At 37.0% G+C, this 17,518-nt stretch overlaps 1 protein-coding gene across 6 annotated transcripts in view; it reads left to right on the top strand.

Moving 5' to 3' along the window:
- The window catches only part of CLCN3 (chloride voltage-gated channel 3), a 61,223-nt gene extending 43,977 nt beyond the window's left edge, over window positions 1–17,246 (top strand). For 4 of the 6 annotated variants that reach the window (XM_038134537.1, XM_038134534.1, XM_038134536.1 and 1 more), the window contains 7 exons: window positions 329–409; window positions 1,643–2,188; window positions 6,195–6,381; window positions 7,665–8,063; window positions 9,924–10,140; window positions 12,442–12,517; window positions 14,174–17,246. In XM_038134537.1, the coding sequence (XP_037990465.1) occupies window positions 329–409; window positions 1,643–2,188; window positions 6,195–6,381; window positions 7,665–8,063; window positions 9,924–10,140; window positions 12,442–12,517; window positions 14,174–14,332 (1,665 nt within the window). In that variant the 3' untranslated portion in view covers window positions 14,333–17,246. The remainder of the gene's footprint in view (window positions 1–328; window positions 410–1,642; window positions 2,189–6,194; window positions 6,382–7,664; window positions 8,064–9,923; window positions 10,141–12,441; window positions 12,518–14,173) is intronic. The other 2 variants (XM_038134539.1, XM_038134540.1) reach the window with 1 other exon arrangement.
- The last annotated feature ends 272 nt before the right edge of the window (window positions 17,247–17,518 follow it).

Below are 17,518 nucleotides of genomic sequence, written 5' to 3'. Positions count from 1 at the left end.
CAATGTGAGCCCCTACCCATGGGAGACAATCCTTCACAAGTATCTTCAGCATGGGTCCTTTCCACAGGATGCAGCCATTCAGGACTGCCCCAGCCTGGATCACCTACAGGCTGCAGTGCTTGCAAGAAACCTGCTCCTGCTTGGGCTCCTTTTCACAGGCCATGGCTCTTGCTAGGAGCTTGCCAGGGCTGCAGGGTGAAGATCTGCTCTGCCGTGCATCTGCTCTGCTCTATCATCAGCAAACCTAGCTTATAGTTATAGTGAGATTTTGTTGTTCACATTTACAACACAGACTGTGACAAACCTTCTCACCTTTATTGTTTTCCAGGTGTTGTCAGCTGCCTCAGCAGCAGGAGTTTCTGTAGCCTTTGGTGCCCCAATTGGTGGAGTCCTTTTCAGTCTGGAGGAGGTATGTCAAGAGATGGCACTGAAGAATAAATGTTTTAAAAAAATCTCTCTTAGTTTAAATAATTTCAGACTCATTTAAGATATGGAGTCCCTCCTAAGAAGGAAAATATTTTTTGACCCATATTTCACAGCCAAGAGTCCTATTACCAGCAAACTCCTAAAGATACATATGTTTTTAAATGAATGTCAGCTTTACTTTATTCTCAGTTATTTTATTCTGGAAAAGGGCTGAGTCTATCAATAACTACAGTTTACATACAGATAGAGACACAGCAGCTTTTCAGTCTAGGGTTTATTCTGAAAAAAAAATAGGGCTCTTAATTTTTCAAAAAGGCTTTCAAGACTTATTAGGCAGTTTTGTAAAGCAAGTTTTTAAACATTACCTAAAGCTTCAGACACTAAACACAATTGTATGATAGTTAACAAAAATATGATAATTATTAAAAGGGCAAATATACTGTAAAACTTACCTCCAAAGCAAGCAAATTCTCTTCTCCAAAAATGTTTGAAGCTAAATCAGTTTTAATTGTAATTTTCAAAATACGTAAGAATGTTATTTCTATCATTGGCATTTTTAAAGACAGCTAAACCCCTAAAAATCTCTGAATTGAAAATTAGGGAAGATATTCTTTCATGTGTAATTTTGTTATATATCTAGGGTATTTTGAGGAATTCCTCTGTTGCCAGAAAATGAAGAAGAAAACTGTCTTAAAATTCAAATCAGGCTATGTGGGCCTTAAAAATAAAATTGCGTGTTCTGTTTTGAGACCTTTTAATTTTTTTTGGTGTTAGTTTTAATCACACTTCTTTAATCATACTTCTTTAATCATACTTCTTAAAAATAACAGATCTGTGAGAAACCTTTCAATATAGGTTGAAAGGCGATGACAATATTAGCAGGAAATCTGAGAGTACAGCTAGTACACACTCTGGTTCTCATGAAGGCTAGTAAAAAACACAAAGCAGAGCAGCTTCTAAGCATAAATTGCAATGCATAATTTCCTAACAGTCTTAAAACAGCAGTAGTTTCAACATTGCTGTAGTATTGACTTTAAATCTGAGTTGTTGAGCTTTTTAAAAATGTAGAATCTGCTGGAGTGCCGGTGCGCCAAGTGATAGGAGTAATTTTTTTAGCTAATACCACGTGAGCAGCAGTATTTTAACACATGCATAAACTTGTCTTTCCAGGTCTTTAATAGAATCACTAATAATTTTCATGTATTGTCTTTTGCAGGTCAGTTACTATTTCCCACTGAAAACTTTATGGAGATCATTTTTTGCTGCTTTAGTAGCTGCATTTGTTTTAAGGTCCATCAATCCTTTTGGTAATAGCCGCCTAGTTCTTTTTTATGTGGAATATCACACTCCTTGGTACCTTTTTGAACTGCTTCCTTTTATTCTTCTGGGAGTATTTGGTGGGCTCTGGGGAGCATTTTTCATCCGAGCAAATATTGCATGGTGTCGTCGACGCAAATCTACAAAATTTGGGAAGTATCCTGTCCTGGAGGTTATTATTGTTGCAGCAATAACAGCTGTGATTGCGTTTCCTAATCCATATACAAGGCTAAACACCAGTGAGCTTATTAAGGAGCTCTTCACAGACTGTGGGCCGTTAGAATCCTCCTCGCTCTGTGACTACAGAAATGATATGAATGCAAGCAAAATTGTAGACGATATTCCTGACCGCCCAGCAGGCACTGGAGTCTATTCAGCTATATGGCAGTTGTGTTTGGCACTCATATTTAAAATAATCATGACAGTCTTCACTTTTGGTATCAAGGTAAGTGTGAATGCAGTAGCTCTCTTATCTGCTGTGATCATTTAATTATTGCCTTTCTCATTTCCCATCTCTCAAAGCTAGAAGCTTTGTTAATTTTTTTCATGTTATTTCTTCTAAAAAATTGTCTTTTTACTTTTGGTTAATAAGCAGGTCCTGTAGCAAACAGTAATTAAATTCAGAATAGCCCTTTGTTCAGCTGAATAGAAATGTGCTAAATGCATTAGGGAGCAGTAACTGTGTGGATGGATGGCTGTTTGTATGGGCCTGATTCAGCAATAAGGGATAATTCTAAAATTTCCAAGAGCAGAGTTTGAGCATAACCACTCAGATTCCCTAGTCTTCCTGTTAGTTGGAAGAAGAACAGACTGTACCCTTTACACTACTCATTGGTGGTAATTCTTTTATCCACTCTCCTCATTGTTCACATAAATCTAATTACTACAGATGTTAAAAGGAAACGATGATTTCTTCTGCTGTATTTTCCAGTATTGCATCCCGTGATGAGACAGTGGGCTTTGCTCATGCGACTGTAATGGGAATTTCATCTCCATTACAAGCAGCATAATTTTTGTTTTTCCCAGTTGTTTCATAGATCTGTTTTGGAGGTGGCTTCAGCTGCTCCCCCGTCTGTGGCTGTTTTTTGAGTGATGATGTATAATTGTCACACCTTCATTACTTTCTGTCTTGTCAGGCTCCCTAAAGTTTTTTCTGCAAGTACATCATAATCAAATGTGTCTTAATGAAAACTTCCTGTAGAATGTTCACTAAGCAAGATTTGTATTTAAATTTGCCTTAGCTTTTCAATGTAAGTTGCTGTTCCATGTAACAGCATGCATAAGAAAACACTTCCTTTCTGTAAGGATGTTTGATCATTGGAATATGCTTTGCAGAGAACACTCTTGGAAGTACTCATGTCTTGACTGGTTGCAAGCCTGAGCAACCTGCTGAGGGTGTCCCTGCTTGAGCAGGGGTAGACAGTCTGGGGCAGTCATCTTCAACCTCGACTACTCTGTGACTGATAGAACAGTAACATTATGTTGTGTTTTTCATGTTTCAATATTTTAGAAGATGTTGCAGGTTGTTATTTGAATTTATGTTCTTTGTGTTGGTTGGTGGATGAGAGGAATCTTAGAGTATGTATTTCAAAAGCTGGTCTTCCTTAGGTCCGTAAATCAGGCAGTGTTGTGTGATGTGACCACTTCAATCTGTTGTTTAGTTTTGTATTCACTTACTGGGTTTCATTCATATCTGGGACATTACCATTCACATGTTTATGTGCATCTGGCTCTTTTGCATGGGGTTGTCACCACAAGGTCACACTGCATATAGATAGAATATAGATAGAATTCACGGTTTTACAGAATGGGAGAGCTTATACCTCATTTGAGTTTGGTTCATTTTCTCAGAATTTCAGCATCTGGAAATATTTTTGTGAAGCTGTGAGAATATATTTATTACTTTGCCAGTAGGCAAGGAGTCATGTTGTTGTCATTGATGGAACTGTGCTACTTGAATTTCTTGGAAGCTTTAAAGCATGTGGTTCGTTAGAATGTCAGACAGGATCTGGAGAAGAGGATGTTACTTTAATGATATTTATTTGCTTTAGGCTTCATCTCTATAAAAGAAGCAAATTCAAAATAGAAGAAAAAAAAAAAGAGAAGAAATAATATTACACTGTCATTTAAATCGTTATAAAGGATCTTTTGGGCTCTCCAGGTCTGTTCCTGGAGCTGTAGCAAACACACATCTTCCCCACAGGAACTGCTTTCCTGTGAGGTGAGCAAAGCTCCCCAGCTACTGCCAGTGGGGCAAAGTGATTCCTGTTGCTAGTGCTGCTGTGGACATGCAATACCAGGAGGCTGATGTGCCAGGGGTTTGACATTTTTTGTTTTGGTTTGGTTTTTTTTCTTTCATGCTTTTGTACCTATACTGTACTGCTATACTCAGTAGACTCATTACTGTGTCTAAATGCTGATCAACAGGTGGGAAGCAGTTACAGTTTTGCCTCAGAACATGACTGGTACACAGCTGCACTACCAAAGAAGTGGAAAGTTGTACCCATATCCTAATCCTTGCTTCTTCCAAAGATGATACATGTGACACAGAACAAATCTTTTCCTCTGGAGTGTAATTTGAGCTTGCTCAAAAGCAAGCCCCAGAGAAGAAAGCTGAGAAGAGGAAAAACTTAGCTCTTTTCCCTTGCTAGTTCTCTGGGAAGATTCCTCTCTGCTTTGTGATTTGTTTTTTCACAGGCTCATGTAAACAAATGGAGGTGTAAAATCATAATTACAGTTGTAACCATTATCCACATACGATGGAAAGAAAAGAAGGAGCTAGTGCATAAAAAATTATATTATAAAGGACCAGAAATAATTTGGGTGCAATTTCCACATGGAGACTGAATTTCTATTGCATACTGCTAGCACAGTAGGATCTGAGGCAGTTTCAAAAGTTTATTTAGTTACTTTTATATTGGAAATATGGGATTTTTTTCAGGGTACTGTTGTACTGTTCACAAGAAAGAATTTCACTCAGGAAAAAAAAAATTTAGCAGTTAGGAAGGGGCTTAGATGCATAATTAATTGTGGGAAATTAAATTGTGGTATAAATGCACAATTTGAATACTAGACTAAAATGATAGCATTGAATATTACCTCTGTAAACACTGAAATTAGGTAATTCAGTATAGGAATTAAGGATTATTAAACTTTTTCTCAAAACCCATGCTGCTGACTGTCTAACAAAAGTTTGTTTTCCCTTGGTTTGTTGGTTAGAAATCATCTTGGTAACCACAAATATAGACAAAATATAAAGTAATAATAATTATAAACTGTTTGCTTTTCCTTGGTTTGTTGAAATTTTTGCAACCATAAACACAGACAAAATATAATAATACTAACAAGAAGAACAATTCCCAAATACATTTCTGCACCAGCTATTGAATACCACAGCAAAAATCTATAGTTTGGAATTCCACAATACTTAAATTTCACAGCTGTACAGTACAAGAAAAACTACATGATGTGGCCTGTTACAGCAGGAATGTAATACTTATTTCAACAAGATGGGATGAGATGCATTGAGACAAAGTAAAAATTCTACTCCTTTTTTGTAGTCACATTTGTACCTCAGTCACAGTATAAAATATTTTGATGTTACCAGCTGCTGTTAGGAGAAGCAGCAGGCATTTACAGTTTATTGAGATATTTAGGTACCAGTATGTTTTTTGGAAAGATTGGCTTTGTAAGGAGAAGAGAAGATTCACAACAGTTTCTTTATATGAAACTGCTGATAAAAGCAAGTTTGCACTAATATTTTACTAAGGCATGGTTTTGTGACAAGGCTTTAGTTAGTAGCAGAAAAACATTTTAAGTAACTAAACTGACAGTAGGAGCTTCTTTTTTCTTTAACCTATTGTGTTACCTACTTCTTGCAGTGGGGATTATCTTGCCTTTTCCTCTCTTGGTGTGTTTAGCATTCTATGTACACTCATTTCTACAGGAAACAGCAATAATAGTACAAAGCCTCTTTTAAAAGTCACCTGTTTAGTTAATTCATAGCAGTATCAGGAAGCAGTTTAGGAAGGCAGTCCTGTTTACTAAGTGAATATTGACTCAGAGGAATGTGAAGGAATGAGGATTAAGACAGGAAATGACGAGGAACACTTTCTAGTATGATTAGCACAGCTCACACTGGACATGCACATGGTAGAGAATTCTGCTGTTGGCACTGAGTCTAGTTCTTGGTCCTGTACTGGTGATAGATTTTCTCTTAAACACAGTAAGATGTAAACAAACATGCTCATACAATGGTTTCTGCTAATCAGGTCAATCAAAGATACCGGTACAATTCTGTCTACTAACTTTCCAAGGTCACTTCACATGGCTTTAACCTGACAGTTTGAGTGTTTGAATCTCTTTCAGAAAAAAAATACAAAAAATCACTTGTTGAGCCACGTGTCAGTTATGTTCCCAGCAGCATGACAACAGTTCTGTTTTTGTTGCAGGTTCCATCTGGGTTGTTCATACCTAGTATGGCAATTGGAGCAATAGCAGGAAGGATTGTAGGAATTGCAGTGGAGCAGCTGGCTTACTACCATCATGACTGGTTCATTTTCAAGGAGTGGTGTGAAGTTGGAGCTGACTGTATTACACCTGGTCTTTATGCCATGGTTGGTGCTGCTGCATGCTTAGGTAAATAAAATATAACAAATATGTATCTGGTTTCTTCATATAGCAAAATAATTATTAAAAAATGAAAGGAGATATAAACTTGTGCAGTTTTGGATCACCTGTTTATAGGGTCTTCCCTCCAGAGTAATACATTTGCATCTCTACACAAGACCCTCACATCCTTGTAATCTGAGAAATAACGTGAAATCTAAATTGATGAGAAATATGAAAATTTTGGTAGTGTTTGCTTTCTCTTTTTGGTATCAAGAGATGTCATCACTACATTGGTCAGAGAAATCAGTTCCTTGAAATGTATGAAGTAGAGCATTTAAAGTGTCAAGTGCAGTTAAAATTATTAGAAGGAAGTGGTGTGATCAGCTACCACATCTACATGAATTGCAAAAAATTGTTCTTGAAATTCATTATCCAAACAAAAGTTTTAGAAGTGTGTAAGGTATTTTTAACAAGTCGAATTGTTGAAAATCAGCTTCATGGAAGGAGGCTTAAATTGGGGGACCTAAACTTGTCCTCATTTATAACTTGGTGGCCTTAGAAATTAAACTTAAAAGCTGTAAGGACAGATTCTGCAAGAAGTAGAACTTTTCTTTAGGGAAAAGTCTGTTTGGGCAATCAAACTAGTGATACAAATTCAGGTTTTGGAGAGGTTGTTCTGGTTTTTAGTAGTGCAAATTAAATCACTCTTGAATGAATTGAAAGACAGTTCATATTCTTTTATTGAATGAAGATATGGCATCAGAAACATGAGCAGAAAAAAAAATTTAAATAGTAACAAAAGAGAAATATAATCCCTGTCTTCTGTTGTCCAAGAACGAGATTTCTTTTCATCAGCTCATAATTCTGTTTAGCTTTTATGATTAAGCAACAGCAGTAAATTCTTAAATCTTTGGACAACATAGCTTTTTGCTACCTATGACATTTTTGCATTAGTTCCATTCTTTTTTCAAATTCTTGCGTTACTGGATTTCCTTGCATTTCACAGTACTTTTAACTCTGATGTGGTATGGAGATATACAGAGTTTTATTCTTAGTTTACATTGAATAACTGTACATATTTTCCTTTACTACTTCCATTTCTATGAATTTTCCCTAAAACTCTCTTTTTCACTTCTAGAAGTTTTGTGTTCATTTTCTCTGTCTGTTTCTGTTGGGGTTATGCAGAAAGATATTTGTCAGATGACCTTTCATGTCAAAGTTATGTTTGTAGGTCTCAACAGGAAGGCAGGAAATTCTAAAATCGTTATTATCTGATACCCAAATGTTACTGGCTATCATTTTCCTTGCAGGTGGTGTGACAAGGATGACTGTGTCCCTGGTAGTTATTGTCTTTGAGCTAACAGGAGGGCTGGAATATATTGTGCCCCTAATGGCTGCAGTCATGACCAGTAAGTGGGTAGGAGATGCCTTTGGTAGGGAAGGCATCTATGAAGCACACATCCGACTGAATGGGTATCCTTTCTTGGATGCAAAGGAAGAATTCACTCACACCACACTGGCTGCTGATGTGATGAGACCCCGGAGGAGCGACCCACCTTTAGCAGTTCTGACGCAGGATAATATGACTGTCGAAGACATAGAAAACTTGATCAATGAAACCAGCTATAATGGTTTTCCTGTTATTATGTCAAAGGAATCGCAGAGACTTGTGGGTTTTGCTCTAAGAAGAGATTTAACTATTGCAATAGGTAATTAACTTTCAGTGTTGCATTATTATATACACCAGTTTAAATTGTTTTATATTATTTTATATTTAAAATAGAATTTACTCTGTATGTTTCTAGACTTCAGGTTGATTTAACTATATGGTAATGTATCTTCAGTAGCAGGCTCTGAAATGAAGATAATCCTCATCTCTTTGTCTCTTGTAAAAGCAAAAGTTGTTATACTCAAGTAGGTCAAAACATTATCTAATCTGTTTTTTTTAGTTTTTTGAGGCTTTTGATAGTATCCCATTTCCTTGAGTAATGCTATAGTAACATTTTTCTTCAAAATTGAGTATTTCTGATTTTTGACCATCAGTATTCTGTGAGAATTACTGTCCAAGTAATTTTAAATGTATATTATATTTCTTTCTAACAGTGTGTTACTTACTTTTTTTATAACAACCAAGCTTGTATTATGGAGAGATAAGTGCACTATTAATTACTTTAGGTTTATGTTTTTCAATCTATGTAATGTCTGGAAACCTGGAAAATTTGTCCTTGGGCACATGAGCACACAAGCCCTGTTTGGGACATCTCTTTCTGGGTGAATATTAGTGCTTGTGTGATACTTGTGACAATGCTTTGTGCACTGGCAAGAAAAAGTCTGTGGATTTTGAGGCTACTATCATAACCAAAGGAGGAAACACACTGTTATGTAATAAAATGTTACAAAACTGTAACATTTAGTGCATGAAATAAGTGATGGAAGTTGCATCTTAAACTAGGGATTTTTTTATACACATCTCTTAAAAAAAGACACTTGAGAAAGGGACAGAAGTCTCCAGAAACTTTTTAAAAATGTGTTCTGTGAACATAACACTGTTTACTTCAGTCACATTTTTGCCTGTGGTTTTACTACTGTGTATACCATGGTATTACATTACGTAGGATGTATATGAATGTAAAAAACTTGGAAACTATTACTGACACCATACTGGTTTAAGTTTGCATTTACTTGAGGAAATGGGGAAATAGCAGAACATTCTTCTTAGAAAATGCTTTCACAGGTAAGACTCATTTCAGCTGCTGAGATTATACAGTGAAAGTTGCTTAGTCTTGGGTTGTGTTAGTCTCAAGAGTCATTGTGCCCGGGGCAAGAAGGCCAGGTGTGTCCTGGGGTGCATCAGGCACAGCATCGCCAGCTAGGCAAGGGAGGGGATTGTCCTGCTCTGCTCTGCTCTGCTCTGCACTGGGGCAGCCTCACCTCAAGTCCTGTGTGCAGTTTTTGGTGTCAGATTATCAGAGGGTTATAAAGCCATTAGAGGCCATCCAAAGGAGAGCCACAAGGATGGTGAAGGGCCTTGAGGGGAAGCTGTATTGAGAAGTGGCTGAGGTCACTTGGTCTGTTCAGAAAAGGAGACTGAGGGGAGACCTCATTGCAGTCAGAACTTCCTTGTGAGGTCAAGAGGAGGGAGCAGGCACTGATCTCTCCTCTGTGATGCCCACTGATAAGACCTGAGGGAATGGCCTGAAATTGTACTGAGGCAGGTTTAAGTTGGGTATTAGGGAAGAAGTGCCGGGGGCTGTCAATGGAGACTGACTTATCCCTGGCAGTTTCTTCAGGAGCTGAGTAGGTTTTTTTTTAGCCTTTCCACCTCTTTATAGTAAATAAAAGTTAGTTATTTGAGCGAGAAAATTAGTTGAATGATGACTAAAGCTGAATGGCAAATGGCTTTTGTGATTTTTGTACAACCACTTCCTGGGGATAAAGCAGTGGTTATGGAAATATATGCAAGAGCCTGGTATTGTTGATTGAGCTGTATGTCTGCATTAACATCCTGCTCCAAGAATGTAAATTTTTCCTCCTCTGCTGTTTTCCCCCCTTCCCTGTTTTTTTTAAAGAAAGTGCTAGAAAGAAGCAGGAGGGGATTGTTGGCAGTTCCAGGGTGTGTTTTGCCCAGCATACCCCATCGCTTCCAGCAGAAAGCCCTCGACCTTTGAAGCTCAGAAGCATACTTGATATGAGCCCTTTCACCGTGACAGACCATACACCAATGGAAATAGTGGTGGATATTTTCCGGAAGCTGGGTCTGAGGCAGTGCCTTGTAACACACAATGGGTGAGTAAAGTGGCAGCAGTGCTGTGCATTTTTTTAGACACAGTAATTTTCACTTCCAGGATCAGAGTAATTGAACCAGGATATACACCAGGATCATGGTATTTGAAACCGTAAGTTTGGTATTGCAACTGAGGACCCCAGCTGTTCATTAAGAATGTGCTGTGCTCTAGCACCTCTCTGAAATTCTTATGCCTTCCTTATATTCCAAGTAAGCAGGCAGATGATTTCAGTCATTTTATGATGTTCTGTTAAAAATTTACTGCCATTCAGCAAGCTTGGTCTGTGCAACTTGCTTGTGAGGAGACACAAACGTCTTGCAGAAATTTAGTCTTGTGTGCTGCAGAGTCTAAGGCCTGTATTTCCTGGTTAGTGTCTATGTTCTGGCAACATGCAGTGTATCAGCAGTTACTGAACATCTACAAATACTGGATTCATAAAGAGTAAAGGAAAAATTTATCTAGTCAGTATCTGTTCTGGAGTCTAATGATGGCGATTATCACCAAACTTTTGTTTTTTGTAATACTAACAACTAAATGCTGCTGGTTCAGGAGCTTAAATCTGCAACTTTTGTTTCTACAATTCAAAATATTTCAGGAAAGTAATTTTAAGATTTAGAATGTTTGTAAATGAGACTGTCGGGAGTTGACCTGTGATTATCTACTAAGTAAATCAGGCATGGAAACTAAATGTTCATTGTAATTGTCTCTTATCTGAACTGCTCCTTGTTTTTTTTACATGATCTTTTTCTGTGCAGCTGTTCCTTTAACATTCTGCTTTTCTATATCTCTTGCATTAAACACTTGACATGCAACACCTAAGCTACTACCATAGTATCTTGCTTTCCCTTTAGCATGTCTTTTAAGGCACCTGGGGAGTGAAACGTTGTCTGCTCATTCATGTGTTCAGGATTGATCAATGTCCTTGGGACAAGAAATCTGAAATGACTGGGACTTTCTTAGTTTTTCTGTGGGCAAAAGGACTGCTGCTATATGTGGCAAATATTTAAATATTTTGTTGCTTTCCAAGTTGGGTTTTTTTTTTTTCAGATGCATTTTATAACAAATTTATTTAAATGTTCTCCTGTCTGGTTTTGTTTGTTGGTTTTTGTTTTTTTTTCAATGCATCTCTGTATGGAATGGCAAGTAGTGTTTCCAGAAACCTTTCTCTGGTAGGGAAAGGACATAATGATCTGACACTTAGAAATTAGTGTGGGCATGCAGTTATTCTTGTTTTAGGGAGGGAGATGGGAATCCATAGAACTTCACTGAAAAATAATTACTATGATTTTTTTTTCATAGTTTCTGTTGTGGTTGAGTGCTCAAGCATTGACCGATACTAAAATCTTCTCTAGAGAAAGCTTGATCGTGCAAAGCTATGTCAAGCTCTATTACAAATTTTAAACTATTTTATGATAAAGTAGCAGGAATGGCTTTAATATTTATTTTATCCTACTTTAGTTTACAAATCTGTGACATTCCACAAGCACACTGTTCATTACAAGAAGAGCGGATGATAAAAACTAGTACTGGTGGCGTTTAGCCATGGCATATAGCCTTGTGGACATCAAGGACTACTTTATATTTTGGCTGGCAGATTTCCTGCAAACTGAATATACCTGTTTGAAGACTTGCATCAATATACTGGTTCCAGTCCAGATTGGATTGTACAGAAACTGGTGCAGATGACAGAGAGAAGACTGAGCCTTACTCCTCCAAATTTGTACCAGAATATCCATTCCAGGGAGTTGCTCTTGATTTGTCCTGTCATGAACGAGAAATTTGTCTGAATTTGTCTGTTTCTAAGGTCACCAGATAGCCCAGCTCTGTAGGGCAGCTTTGAACCTCAGTTGCTATGACTTTACACAGTTATTACTTCATCTACTGTGGCTTGTTAGAATGTCAATAATTATCTGTATGTGTGAGGAAAAATAACTATTAAATGAAGGAAATACAAAGTAGATTTTAGTTTCAGTACCTTTAAAACCCAAAATATGTTAATTTAGGGTGAGGGGATAAAGTTTGCTACCCTGATGTGTACCTGATAAAAGAAACATACTGCTCTGGGGTGGTTATAGATCCAATTGTGTTCAGCATTTTGGGAAAAAAAGGAAAAAAGCAAAATCTGGGAAAGGGTACTGACTTTCAAATAAATTCTTATTTAATTATCTCATTAGCTTATTAGCTTTCCTGCAACCATTCCTTTTTTTTTTTTTTTTTTTTTTTTTTACTTTGCTCTAATCCTTTTTCATTATGTTTCATTTGATTTCACACACAGTTATTAGCATAACATAATCTGTTGCAGGATTGTCTTGGGGATCATCACAAAGAAGAACATATTAGAGCATCTCGAGCAACTAAAGCAGCACGTCGAACCCTTGGTGATTAGATATATCAGATCTCATAATTAGACACATTAGAAGTCAGGAAGCATGAAACTTGTGAACTGTTCAGGGCTTCTGTGGTATCAGCTGAACAATGAAATCTTCTTATGCTCAAAATTTGTATTAAACATAAAACAAGGTGCAAAATCCTTTTGTAGAAAAGAAGCTGTAGATGTGAACATACTGTTAGTCACAACATTAAAGGAAAGTAAACAGTAAACTTTCTGATACTTGTGTTGATGAGATCACATCGATCCAGCTGGCTGATCTCTTGAATTCCCCAGGTGGGAAGGCACGCAGCTATGAATACTGTCTCCCTGCCTAATGCCAATTAAGATTTTCATATACGCCAATTTCTTTTTCTGATTTGGACAGCTTTAAATAGCTGTTAAATAGCTGCAAGTATCACATCTTTTGAGAAGCAGAGATAAGCATGTTTTAATTGCATCATTAGATCTTCCCTGTAATCCCCCTTTATTAACATGATTTTTTGAAAATATTTTTTAGCAAAGTCCTGTGATTTTATGTAAAGTCTGTGATTCTGCCGCTGTTACCTACAGCAGTCAGTGTACTCCTTTACAAAATGTGCAGTGATACCAGCCACCAAGTGGCCTGCTACTATATAGTCTGTTGACTTCAGAATCTAGATATGATTTTAACCATGATGTTGTGAACTAACACCTTAAATAGGTGGTACACTTTGTCTTAATTTGGACATGGGTTGCTAGTCCCATGTCTACTAAACATACCCACCATGTTTAGCTGCTTATGTGCAAAACATGCTAATTATGTTCTCATTTTATGCTAATATTTCACAAGTATTTCATGCATCCTTTAATAAGACAAATTGAAATGTACTAACCAGAATAACAAGGGCAGCAGCTCCAGCTCATTCATTCTGCTCTTTGCTTCTCTTGTGATATTATCCTTTTGGACAGTCTCACTCTATTTGATGTTTTGCAGTTATAGTTTTAAAAGACCCTGTCATAAGAGCACAGTATCTAAATTGGAAAATGAAAATTTTATTATTTACAGTTTATTTTTTTTCTAAAGCCATGAACTCCAAAAACTAATTAACTGTTGTTTATTTTACAAAAGTTCCGTGGCCAGTACAGTGTGCTCCTATGAATACATTCAATCTGAGCCGGGAAGGATCCTTTTGGTTTAAAAAGGAGGGAAGGGGAGTTTGATTTGCTTGATTTGGGGCCATCAAGCAGTACATCACTTCTGATGGCTAGGTTAGAACATGCCTCCCTTATGAAATGGGATCATTATCACTTCTTTTTCATACCTCTCTTTTCTTTGTCCCTCTTTGTTACTTTTTTGTTGGCATATGCTAATGAAAATTTGATTTTTGTAGAAACAAAAAGTTAAATAAAAATTGTAATGGGCTCTACTTGTATGACTCGTATTTCATTAAAACAGACTACAGCTGTCAGAGACCATTTGATACAGTGTCTCAGCATTGCTGTGTTTTATCAAACTGGTGGTTCCTCAACATTTTGACAAATAAAATGTTTCTGTTTAAATAAGAAAATCAGGCTGTTTACTTTTGCTCTATTCCTGTCAACAAAAAGGACTTGGCTACAGATTTGTTCTACTTCATTATTTTCCCGCTTGGATTAATATCAGTCTTCCATTTATCCTTTTCAGGCGCCTCCTTGGCATTATAACAAAAAAAGATATCCTCCGTCATATGGCCCAGACGGCAAACCAAGACCCCGCCTCCATAATGTTCAACTGAAACCCATAGCTGAGGAGAGAGAGGAAACGGAAGAGGAGGTTCATTTGTTGAATAGCACAACACTTTAGTCTGGGGAAAACTTCTAAAATCAGAGACGAGCTGGGTTTTTACGTAACAGTGCTGCTGGCAATCAGGAGTCAGTCTGGGGGAGCGTGTGGCGAGGAGGAAGGCTGATGGGAGTGTGGGAAGGGAGAGCTGCTGTCCTGCACTGGATGCGTCCCGAGACATCAGGTCTGCCATGATAGTGCAGTGGGTGAGCTGTGCAAAGTGGTGCCATTCTCCAGCCCAGCCTGGTACTTCAGCATTGAAGAGATGTGTTATTAATCCCTGTTTCTGGAGGGATCATTCTGAATTGAGCCATCTTGTGGAGACTGAAAGGTCTTGCCCTTTTTACCATTGAAAACTGTTGTGTTAACTCATGAAACGTATTAACTATTACTCGTCACCTTTCTACATTCCAGAAGAGCTTTATTTCTCTCTCTCCTGAGCCGTAACAAAGCCTCTTTAAAATTGGTGTGCCCGTTTGAAGCAGTTGTTTCTCATATTGAGATGTACTGTGAGTTACTGAGGTGTGATCACAAGAAGGGAGGTTTTTCTTGTGCCATTAAATGTGTAAGTTCGTACATCACGAAATGCTTGGGGCAGTGCAGATCCACTGCAGCAAAACCAGACTGAGCAGGTAATGCTTTCCAAGAACCACGTGAGACTTCTTTCAACCTGTGTGCTGTCATGGTATGAGAAAACTAAAACCAGGTGAAACCAGCATTTTAAAGAAAAATACTGGTTTTGCTGCAGAAAATATCAATAATGTGACCTGGTCTTATGCAATTTTTGTATTATTGAACACACTATGATATATACCAATGTTGTGCAGTATAAGGAAAAATACTGCTATTCTACTAGTTTAAGAGCTGGAACAATTCTGTATACATGTATCTGGTAAAAAAATGCATGCTTCAACACTGGAGATCTTTTCCCCCCCTGTAAAATTTGAGAATGGTCATTTTTATTTTTTCTTCTCCACAAAAGACGTTCCACTGCTGACATGGTAGGAAGAAATGTAACTCATAATTTGCACTAAATGTATATTATTTTTCTTGAAGTTTTACCATTCTTTATTTATATTTGTATGGATTTAAAAAATCTATTAAATATGAATCAGTTAATATCTCACATAACTAATTACCTTTTTAATGTGATTTTATAGAATAATTCATAATCCTCTGCAAGTAATGGAGGATTAGCAAATGTTTACAACTAGATGAAGGGTTTCAAGAAAATGGCTTCTTTATGATCCAACATACATACAAGATCATTTTCAAATGTAACTTTCACTGCCGTTACCTTGGATTTCCTTTTTTCTGTACTAGCAGATAACTGGAACAGTAATAGTAGGGTTTTATTAAAAAAAAAAAAAAACAACAAACCTGCAGGGTTTTAAAACTAATAGGAGAAAGCAACTAATAGATTGCTTTTGACTCTTCTCCCAGGTATATAAAGGTGTAAATTATATGTTGTGACACCTGAGCAGCAGGGCAGAATTGAATCCAGTACTTGAAACTTTGGCAGGACTTTAAAATTCAGCAGCAACACACACACACTCGGAGGTGAACTGACAGACCCCTAACTTCTTCACAGTACATTGTTCTGTTTCCTCTTCATTTTATCAGACCATCACCAGAACTGCATGCAGAGGAAAAAAGACAATATGCTATAGCCTAAATTAGGAAGGAAAAAAATTAAATCTGGCTGACAAAAATCATGTTTTGTAATATGAGGTTGGATAAAATTTCCTTCTTTTAACAATTATGCTCACAAGACTGCAAAAATGGCAAGAATATAAACACTAAAAGTCTAACATAATAACCTTAAATGTCTCTAAGGCATTCATCACAGTTACCTCAAACATCTTTATTCACAAAGTACTCAGTATGATTTTATCTTAAGTACAGTAACACAGTGAACCAAAATTCTGGCACTTTTGCTGACTGCACAAAAATGGCTGTGCTTAATTAAGTGCAGTTGAATTTGAACTGATTTTTCTTAGTAAAAAACTGCCACCTACATTTTATCATCTCAGTTCCAGCAGGGGGATCACAGTGATCAGGCCCTGTATTAAAAACAGGTTTGGAAATGAAACAGGTAATTGGGCTATGTAACAATGGGAGCATGGCAACAACCACCTGTACTCTCCCATGTGAAGTCAGTGCTAGTTGTTAAAAATTTGCTCTGTTACATTACATAAGCCTGAAGAAGAGAAAGCTTCACAAAGAGCAGGATTTGGCCCATTTACAAAAGGCAGCTCTGGAAGTTGTCTGTGACACTGATTTCTGTTGTGTGATTTTTTTTTTTTTCTACAGTGGAAGAATACAAACTCACTACACATATAAAAAAATCACTTTAAATCAGTCTGAAATCTCCGCCCTGTCTGGTGTTATTGTAAAACACTGCTGGTGTGTACTGTATTAACTTCACCTAATTCTAGAGACTGCTGTCTGAATTAAAATACAGTTCACACTCCTGCTGTGTTTCATTTCTGTGTGGATGCCGAGAGCTGCACATAAATTGTGCAGCTCTGTTTATTCTTAGCCTGCTAAGCTTTCCCTGTTGACATTTAAAATGTCTTCTGGTAAACATGCAGTAGAGGTTCTGTTAATGAAGTATGTGTGCCTGTGCTGTGCAACAAAAAATTTTTAACACGAGACTTGCAGCGCCTTACTCAAGTTACTAATTAAAAAGAAGAAAAAAAAAGGTGGTGAATGGGAGGGGGAAAGTGTCAGCATTTTTTTATTTTTTAAATCATTCAGATACTGGTTCATGAAGAATGCATTCTTTGTTAATCTGTGATGTTGCCTAGAGCTGTATTTAATATTGATCTTAATGTTTTTATTTATAATAGTGTGGTAGAACTGCATATCATTACAGTAACAATTCTCATTACTGTGATGATTTAATCAAGCATTAAAAACTTCTGTATGACCATTTATTGTTCTGTCATATTTTCTCATCTTTTCACAAACAAGATTTTTCTTGATTTTTGCATTTATTTTCTCTGAGAGGAAATTAACAGCCAGGAATTTTACATACAAAACTAGTAAGATGTGTCAAAAAGAATGGAGTTTAGGAGATGCAGTATTTGCATTGCCTAACATTTGGCTAAAACTCAGTCGCCAAATCAACCCCATCAAACTGATCTACCTTAGGTGTATTTTTCCAAAATAAACATTTAAGATTTTGTTTTAACGATTAAATTA

This window comes from Motacilla alba, chromosome 4 (genome assembly GCF_015832195.1).
Source record: "Motacilla alba alba isolate MOTALB_02 chromosome 4, Motacilla_alba_V1.0_pri, whole genome shotgun sequence".
Taxonomy (NCBI): Eukaryota; Metazoa; Chordata; class Aves; order Passeriformes; family Motacillidae; genus Motacilla; species Motacilla alba.
Note: the sequence above shows the minus strand (reverse complement) of the source record. Positions and strands in the feature narration are given on the sequence as shown.